The sequence below is a fragment of the Phycomyces blakesleeanus genome, assembly GCF_001638985.1.
Source record: "Phycomyces blakesleeanus NRRL 1555(-) unplaced genomic scaffold PHYBLscaffold_12, whole genome shotgun sequence".
NCBI classification, from domain to species: Eukaryota; Fungi; Mucoromycota; class Mucoromycetes; order Mucorales; family Phycomycetaceae; genus Phycomyces; species Phycomyces blakesleeanus.
In genome coordinates this window covers 1421713-1431529 of record NW_017265145.1, presented here as the reverse complement: position 1 = coordinate 1431529, position 9817 = coordinate 1421713, and the positions used below count along the sequence as shown (strand labels likewise).

Here is a 9817-nt window from a genome sequence, read left to right as displayed (position 1 = left end):
GGGGGGGGGGGGGGCAAAAGGATCTATTGTAAAAAACCAAAAAAAAAATCATCTCCCTTTTTTTCAAATTTTTCTTTCTTCCATAGCACAACACCAACCTTCATTAACAAATTCCTCGACCTCCACCTTAACAACATCTTCATTATTGTTTTCTTTGTTTTCATCGCCATTGTCTTTGCTGTTGTGAATCTCCTCATTCGTAACTGGAACATTCTCATCGTCAGACACTGGGGTTCCTTCCCAAGCAAGTAAGTTGGTCTGACCACACTCTTCTTCCGTGGTTCTGGATTGACATGTTTAAATGGCTGTATTTAGAATATGTTACATAATTACGCTCTATTATTTTTATTTAAATAAATATTTCCTACGTTCAACATCAACCTCCATCGAATTTCTATGGGCAGAAGATTCTGTTAAAACATGTTATTTTTTGAACTACAAAAAAAGTAGAATATAATAGAATAATACTACAAACTGCGTACCACTTTCACATCTTATAGCATCTAATCTTGCTCTTTTGTTATGGCGCTGAGCAGTTCTTCCGGCTACAAAACTATAGACTAGTTCGTTCTGACTACATCCAGCGCAATAGCACTTTTTATTGTAAGGTTGAGGGGTTGAGAACATTGTGTTTTTTGTTAAAAAAATTGAGAAAAAGGAAACAGGTGCTACATGTACTTCATTCACAAAGTCTTTATAATAATAAATAGAATAACTTTTGTTGCTTGTTATATCCGAGCCAATAGAATACAGTAAAGCTGTGTTTTCAACTTGTGAACATGGAAAACTATCCCACATTTACAATTGTTATCAAAAAACTGTGCGCATTGTAATTTCCACCCTTTTTTTCAGTGTGATCCGTTCTCAAACACAAGCAGTTATGACAGCTACGCCATTGAATATTGATGAGGGTACCTTCTCGATATCTAACCGTCCAATTGCTAGCATGGTGCAGAGCTACATCCATATGCAGCCTGAAGTAGAGTATGTTTTGTCTTCAGTCGTGGAAGAGAAAGCTCGTAGACACCTTTCGTATAAAATTCACAGCGCAAAATCTATGTCGGAAAAGTTAGCTGGGCGTAATCGGTTTTCTCGTTGTCGAACAAGAAAGATAAGAGTAAGTATAATCCACGGTTTTTGTTTAAATAATTTTAACATTTTTTTTTTCTTTTTACAAAGGAGTGTCATTTTTTTATTTAGAATTCCTAATTGTTGATATTATAACACAGATCAAAGAATACTTTGGCAAGTTAAAAGGACGGAGAAATGATCAAAAAGAATAAAGGTCATTAGCTTTTCCAAGTGTCCAGCTATTCCAAGAAACGTCGAACTTTTGAAGGAGAGAAAGGTGCGTGTTGTTGCATGGAATAGCACACCGCATAATAAAAAAAGTACAGAGTATATAGTATTTTATTGATTTTTATTCATTGTTTTGAAAGATGTGGGTTGAATCGATAAAAGATGATGCGGTAGTAATGTCGAGATGGGAAGTAATAAATAAATAGTTATTTTATTTTATTTTACTTTATTTTACAGCCGATTAATGAAATATATATATATATACAAAACAATTATTTAATTATATAACCTTGATTGTTTTATCCACGGTTTTTTTTCGTTGGAAATTGTAATATCGCTCTCTGTAAGTTTATTTTGATAAAAGCTAAGAAAATGGTGGGCATTGGGTATTAAATATACAGGTATTTTGTCTTTCATACTTTTGATAAAAACAATAAAAATAAATAACGGTTTTTACTATTCGTTGATAATAGAATTCAATATAATTTTAAATATTTGATAAAGAAGTAATGCTAAAACAAAAGAAAAATAGAGAGATAAATAAAGGCAAACCCTTTCGCAGTCAAAAAAACTCTTACTATAATTATTTATATTAGTAATATATATCATTCTATTTTTTTTTCGTGACTACTTTTCTAGGCAGTGGGATGACTAGGCGCTTTTGGATCCCACCCTGGATGTTGTGCGTAGTCAACCCGAAATACGAATGCAGACGATGCACCGGGATGATGCACGCAATACTCTTCTTAATAAACCCACTCACCCACAAATTCAGACCTTACCCAACTAACGGCTTAATTCTGACAGAATGGCATGTCGCAAATCTTTTTAAAAAACCAAACGTTGACACTTGATTCTACCAATCTTGATGACAAGTAAATATGTACTCAATCTGACCAGGGAATTTAGAGATGTCGTCAACTATCCTACCAAAAAAAAACATAACCCGCACAATTGAGCTGCGATATTTCTTCTGTTCACTAAAAAACTCCTGGCCAAGCAACGAAATATTCTTCATCTTCTGAATGCAAATGTTTACCAGCACATTCTCACCAAGTGAAATACTCCCCACGCCGCAGAAAGAAAAGTATTCTGGTAAGCCTTGACATAGAATTTGAATAGCCATTAAGAGTAATCATACTTCATCGTATTCAAATTTTGTAACTTCAATGGCATGGTAGTTGGTGGCGACGTCTTAGTTCCGATTACATTGTACCATAGGCTGTTGACGACTTGCTGGAACATCGGGAGGTCGAATGGCAATGCAGGAGGATAATCATTATCAATACACTGAAGACACGGTAGATGAGATTCAGATAGCACTTGCGCGACGCCTTAGGAAAATATTATTATACGCAGCAGAAGATTAATGGAATACACAGTAAGAAAAGTGTCAGTGAACGCATTCTCCAGAAAAACGCTCATTACTGTCACCTCTAGACCATTACGGTAGTTTGTCTTAATGTTTTTTTTAACTTATACTTGTGTATCTTAAGGTTATACATCCAAAATGTAAAGACCAGACCAAAGTCAAGCATCAACTCACACAAATGCATATTTGGTGTGCTACTCCTTTTTTTCGTAAATACTCTGACATTATTCCCCAAATTTACCAAGGGGCTGGCCTGCGTAGTCTATATGTAAGTACTTGTTCAATGAACCTTTCAACTTTCGGCATGTCTTGGCAAGATTGGTCTAGTTATTGTAATCACTTTTGGGCAAAAACTCCTTCAACACCACCAGAAAATGCACCAGACACAACGATCGCCACTCACCTGCCTTCATATATAGGAACTAAGGCGTGACTTTTTCGAATAAGACGGTATATTCAGGAGGAAGAGGAATATCATCAGCAAAGCGTTGTATACGAGCAATAACAGCAGCGGAAAAATACAAAGGCATTTCAAACACTGGCCATACGGTTCGCTATCACAAGAAATATATTGTGCGTGAGATCAACAATCATGTAAGCGATGCAACTCTGAAAACTGCATGCCGTTCTGCTTCTCCAAATTTTCTCTTTCTACATCTGATTCTGTGCAAAACCACATATTGTCATATATGGAAATCATCTCTTCTGTCCGTGATTCCCAGTTTTCATTGACACGCCAAACGTAATTGATCTTACTTGATGCAGTAATCACGGGGATATATCATTTGAATTTATGACAGCCATATGTGTTTACATGCCATGTTCTGTGAATTCGGCAGTATTTCTAGCAGCAGATATCTCGGAAGCGACATACATGATAGCAGTATAGACAGTAGTACCATTAGGGAACTTGGTAGTCCTCACAGCTATACCACCATAACAGTCTACCATCCCATCAACAAATGTTTCCAGAAATACGTCCATCTAGTCGTCCTCTACTTCCTTTGGACCAGGCATGACATCAACGAGGATAATATTTTCTGGTCTCATTTGGTCTTCCTTGGGGAAATTGCTGATAAGTAAGTACAAAGCACCGCCTGTATAAATCCGTCCTTCAAACAGCTTAAACCAATATACATTCAATGTCAACATGAGAGAATTGGCATGATTTACAAAGGTCCCGTCGGCTTCACCGAGCATATCAGTCTGGATTGCATCATCGTATACGTCCGTCATCGTACTTTCTATTGTTTTGCTTGACCCCTAGTGCACGATTTACTCATCTGACTTGACTTTGTGGAAATGTTGTGACGAGATATTTTCTCAGTAAGCTGTAAGGAAATACCATGAGAGGGACTGGCTTCTCAATTGCTGGTCTGGCATACAGGGAATTACTGGCATAGATAGATGGAGCGGAATGTGCTTCTCGGAGGAACAGTTGGATTGATGATACCCTGGTAAGTATATGACATCACGTTTGATACAGATGGTGTACTTGAAGACGGTTTTGTCATAAGATCGAATCCAGACATTATTTTCGATACATCAACGGTGACATATGAATCAGTATCCTTCTCATAGGTAACAAGAAAGTATTGGAATAATTTCAGTGTTGTAGATCCTCCTTGCTTGAGCCAAGCAAAACGCTTGAAATATAACACCAAATAGAGCTATTAGTTGAGTGACTTGATGAATGTCATCCATTTTCAAACATAGGATTACAAAAAGGCAAGTGTTATGATAAGTATCATTATTATCTGTAATATGATTTATGTATATTTCTTTGTTCAATAGGTGCATACCTGAATCCATCGTATCTTTAAATACTATGACACCAACAATGTCAGCTTCATTCTCATCGTTGGACTCCTCACTTTAATCCGGATAGTTATTGTCAAATGGCGATAGTAGTGTCTCAGTATCATACTCTTCTTTGAATTGAAAAGGTTTGTCTTCTCGCAAAAAAAAGTATACTATGTGTGGCGGTTTCAGGAAATCTAATAGAAGAAGTACCTTTATCTACAATAATAAAAATAAAAAAAAATATGTTTTATACGATTTTTTTTGGTCTTGGTTATTGAGATATATCAGTCTATTATCAATGTAATTAACTCTACTAAGCTTACAGTCTCTATTAGTAAGAATTACAAATTGAATTCTATATATCTCTTTTAATATAATGACAATAAGGGTTTAACTAGCTATCGATGCGTGACGATTCGTGGCAGCAATGCTTTAACTACTATTCAAATAATGTTCAATATAAAAGTACAACACTTGTTGGGTGCCTTTAATATTTTTGAGTAAAATACTTTTGGGTGTAATAATCTTGATTAAAATACCCGTGAGTAAGATTGATTATAATATTATAAATATCATTATTAATTGTACATCTAGCACACTAATTGTTTGTAAGTTTCGGTCAAGTCTCGACAGTCAATCATCTGATCTTTTTGTTAGAGCAACCCTTTCAATTTCGATATTTAACAAAAAAGGCGTTGGTATATATATATGTATATATATAATATTAATTACCACAGTACGGAAATACACGATAATCATTATTAAAACACGAGTTTAAAGTAGGCAGGGAAAGTACGCCAAAGTACATCACTAAGTACGCATTTTACTCTCTCGTAATGATATAGCTCTCGATACCAGTGTGTTTCGTTTTATATTACCAACCCAAGATATTATAATGGACGCCACAAGTACTTTGTAACTCTAATGTCTTGAATTCAAAAAATCAAATAGTAACCACGATAGTACTTGACATAACCGTGTATATATTTGACAGTATAGAAATACTTATTTGTTTTTTTCTATCATTATGTACTCTTTATATTAACTTATTTTATTAACAGCTTCTATTGTATTTAATTTTAAAGAAGAAGAAAACAGAGTACTTGTATGTGATACCCAGAGTCAGATATACTCGACGTCTTCAAGAAATTATACTTATACAGTCGAATATTGTTTTCATGCTAATTGAGCCTCCACAGTTCTAATTAAAGCAAGAAATATTATCTTTGTTTTCAAATAGGCTCTTGTAGAGAACGGTAAATGTAATTGCGAAAATATTTACAAGGCAATTAGCAAGAAAAGTTTCATATTTATTTTACAGTTTTCGATGCACCCGAGTTGGTCGATATACTTTACATTCAAGTGGCTGCTGAAGAAAAAGAAAAAGAAAAAGAAAGGCGTATTTTTATACTAATGTGTCTTACATGACATGGAAATAAGCACTGGTGCAAATCATTAGGAGTACTGCTACTAAACTTTTCGACTAGTTGGCGGATGGGTATACATAAGAAATTATCGGTTTTGGTCGTAAATAAATGAATATGGTACATCAAAGGATACCATTCTGCGCACACACCCGCACTCACGCAAAACAATCGGATCCAGTACATAATCAAATAGCACTGGACTTATAGGTTTTTATATTTCTTACCATTTTATCATTTTTCATGAAAATAATTAAACTGCCAACACAAAGCAACTGCCGAAAAAAACAAAATAATATTAGTACAGTTGCACCTAACCAAAACTCATATACCACTACAGTCCTCATCGTCCACCACAATAGCAACGATTTTGCTAATATTGAAAGGCAATTAGTTATTCCTTTCTTTTATATTGTTTATCCACGCACACAAACGCCAACTGTACCAAGAATTAATTTGAGTTGGGTGCAATTTTAGACAATCCAATTTCTTTGTCATTCTTTCTTTCTTTATTTCTTTTTAAATTCAGTGCAATAGATCTCTGATTCCTAAAAAAGGATTAGAGAACACATAGAAACACCTATAGAAACAGATGATTTTTTAACATCAAGCAAAATACATCGACTCTTGTCCAGGGTGAAAAAACGCGTAATGAAGGATACAGATGAAGTATAGAATAACAATAATGAGAATAAAAAATGGTTGATACCTTTGGTGTGCGGGATGAGGCCAAGGTAATTTGATTGACAATAAACGTGAATGAGAAAATATTTGGGAGTTATTGGAGTCTCACTTTGACCTCCATGTGGTCGATGGTTTTAACCTCTTAAAATACATTACCATTGTTGTATAACTTATTTATTTTTATTACTGTTTTGTAATCGTTCCAAATTCTATCTACACAAAGAATCAAAATGGGGAAAAACATCGTTTAATTGTTGTGGCTCAAAATTTAAATATTATTTATTTATTTATTGAGCTATGTCATACGGGGAATAAGCCAATCGTCTACCTCTCTTGCGATGCGTACTGCCTGTTCATACATATTTTCCCAGGGGTGGAAAAATCTTATACTTTACTTCCTTGTAATTTTATGATTTTCTGGTTCTCTTCCTTTTTAAAAAAAAACCGATTGACTTTCTGTGGTGAAACTACTTATTCTTAAGTTCTTTACAAAACAGGTTTAACTTATTGTGCCATCACGGATACTATTATCACTCAAAATAAACTCTTTTCACAATAAAAATTCATATTAGTTAAGGATATTGTGTAATATTTTTTAACCATTGTAATAACCATGAATTATCCCAAGAAGCGTGTATAATATATAACAGCCATTTATTTGTAAACAGAAACTTGCTCCACCAATAAGTTTACATTTGTTTCTGGTTTGTAGCGCACCTTTATCCTTACTCGACTTAACATGAAACGGAAGCTTTTCTTTTGTACATGTTTTCTATAATAGCAATAATTACATGCGCTATTCTTATTATTTTTTTCTTATGAGTAGTAAACCATTACAATAAAAGTATATTTTTCGATCAAGGTATAGACCAACAAACGAAAACCGGTGACCATTATTGCACACACCAACTCTTATTATTATTTACCATTTCAAATATATATATATATGTATATATATCGATTATCTCTATTTTTCCAGCATATACAACAGCTAGCATAGAAATTATATAATGCAAAAAAAAACATAATAATGTAGCTTTATCGTACAAAGAGAATGCGAGTAATTGTTTTCTAGTTAGTACATATCAAAACTTGCTTGTGGTCTTGGTGAAAAATTGCGCTTTTAACAAATATAATATATTTTTAGAGATGTTCTTGGTAAAATACGTGTGTGCGTACATGTGCACATGTGTATGATTGTAGTAATTTCAATTGTAAATTTCATGGCAAGTTAATGTGAATATGTATGGTTATTGAAAGAGATGCACACAGAAGAAAAATAAAATAAATAAATAAATAAATAAATAAATAAATAAATAAAAGTATTATTTTTGTTTATTCTGCTTGAAAAAACAACCCCCCGTCCTCATTCCTCAACTGGAATCATTGCACCAATGACTGCATTGAAAATATTTTTTTACAACTTTTCAACCTCTCCACAAAAAATATAAAGAATATCAAATATATATATATACCTCTTGTAATTGAGATTATTTGAACAATCTGTCGCCTCGGTTAAAGGGCACGCAAGATACCAAAAAAAAAATAAATAAATAAAAAATATCGGTTTCAGTCGGCATTTATAATATTATTATTTTTTTTTGAAAAATCAATATTTATTCAAAAAATAAAATTCATATAATTCTACTTTTCTCGACTTCTACTGATTGTATTTGTATGCTTCTTGGCTCTATCGATAGCTAATAAAGAAGAGTAACAGAAAAGTGGCATTAGAGGCGTATTGTCGGTCTTTAGAATTTTTTCGGAGATTGAATTATGCTACAATTAGATGGCCGCCGGGATTTGGTATAGTGCGCAGGTGGGTAAAAATTAAAATAAATCAAATATTTCCGCCCTAGCCGAATATCATATATATATATATATATATATTAAAAAAAAATAGAATTTATCTAAAAAAAATTAATATGTTTATTCACAATTTTTTTGAAATGCTAATTTATTATAAATATAATAAAAGCATTAAAATAAAATATAAATAAATAAAAAACAAAAATAATAAAAATAAAAAACAAAATAATAAAAATAATAAAAAAATAATAAAAATAAAATAATAAAAAATAAAATAAAAAACAAAATAATAATAAAAAATAAGAAAAAAATATAAAAACCAAAATATAAAAAAAAACAAAAATAATAATAATAAAAAATTAAAAAAAAAAAAAAACTAAATGTTCATTTTATACTTCAGCTAAATAGTTTATTTTATATTAATTTTTTCGTTTGCTATACTATAATAAAAAATATACTCTAGAACTATAATATCTCTATTTATATTTCATTTCTTGAGATTTTAACTTTTATAATAGTCTTATTATAACAAGCAATCATAAACCTTCCCTTAATATGTAAACAGACTTTTCCTTTACATCTCTTTAATTTAATAAACAAATTATTAAAAGAAGAAAACTTATAACAGTAGTATTATACTGTTGTTTTATTACAAAAAAAACTGTCAGACATTATTTTGATAAATCCGTACAATCTGAAAATAATTAACCACAATACCTCCTTATGCGCAGTAATATCTTCCTGAGCATTAACCAAAGTATAATGACTTTCCTTTTATTTAAATATAACATAATAGCTAATGCAGATAATGCACAGTATTAGTTTAGAAAACTATATATGACAATTCAATTTATATCCATAAAAAGTATCTTTTATTCTATCTTTGATTTTACATATACTCCTTGATCCCCAGTTGGTTTGACCTTTTGACTTTACTATAGTAAAAGGAAGACCAACCCAGATCGGGAACAACAAAACAACGCAAAAAAATCGAAATAAAAAATGCTATCGCGTAGGGTCGAACAGGGGTGCTCAGAACCAAAACACAACGCAATAACACTTGAGCTTCGCAGCAATATTTAAGCATTTTCCATAAACACCACAATATATCCGTTGTTTAATAACGTATATTTATATATAAAGATTATAAAAGAGTTGTAAATATATATAAAATTAAAGATTAAATATGATTAGAGTATGTAACTTATATTTGACAAGATGATTGGATATGACTTGGATATTGACAAGTGTGAATATATATAATGTGATAGATCCAATGGTATTGACTAATATCAGAGATAGACAAGATGTTATAGGCTAATATTAGTAATAAATCAAATGTTATTGGCTAATATTAATTATATATTATATTTTATTAACTTATATAAGTAGTAAATTAGATGTGATAAATATATATATAAAATAC

At 31.9% G+C, this 9817-nt stretch overlaps 3 protein-coding genes across 3 annotated transcripts; 1 reads left to right on the top strand and 2 right to left on the bottom strand.

Annotated features, from left to right (window-relative positions):
* Nucleotides 1-125: 125 nt before the first annotated feature.
* Nucleotides 126-1372, top strand: PHYBLDRAFT_181751 (hypothetical protein). Its single transcript, XM_018438514.1, has 4 exons — nt 126-248; nt 537-603; nt 711-1117; nt 1180-1372. Exons 3-4 carry the CDS (start codon nt 881-883, stop codon nt 1198-1200), a joined length of 258 nt encoding a protein of 85 aa, XP_018291153.1. The 5' UTR covers nt 126-248; nt 537-603; nt 711-880; the 3' UTR covers nt 1201-1372.
* Nucleotides 1373-2029: 657 nt separating this feature from the next.
* Nucleotides 2030-2869, bottom strand: PHYBLDRAFT_159091 (hypothetical protein; the record flags this gene model as incomplete). Its single annotated transcript, XM_018433914.1, has 2 exons — nt 2481-2869; nt 2030-2394 (listed from the first exon to the last, which is right to left on the bottom strand). Coding segments are annotated over exons 1-2 (238 nt in total), but the record flags the coding sequence as incomplete, so codon positions are not given.
* Nucleotides 2870-3818: 949 nt separating this feature from the next.
* On the bottom strand, nt 3819-5282 carry PHYBLDRAFT_187307 (hypothetical protein; the record flags this gene model as incomplete). The annotated part of the gene is made up of 4 exons (XM_018439363.1): nt 3819-4317; nt 4685-4690; nt 4798-4802; nt 5207-5282. 4 exons carry the CDS (start codon nt 5280-5282, stop codon nt 4063-4065), a joined length of 342 nt encoding a protein of 113 aa, XP_018291151.1. The 3' UTR covers nt 3819-4062.
* Between the last annotated feature and the right edge of the window lie 4535 nt (nt 5283-9817).

Excerpts from the sequence above, each read along its gene's own strand:
- PHYBLDRAFT_181751 (XM_018438514.1), top strand. The coding sequence starts at position 881 with ATGACAGCTACGCCATTGAATATTGATGAGGGTACCTTCTCGATATCT. Across the intron at positions 1,118-1,179 it reads GTCGAACAAGAAAGATAAGA|GAGTGTCATTTTTTTATTTA; the intron begins GTAAGTATAATC and ends CTTTTTACAAAG.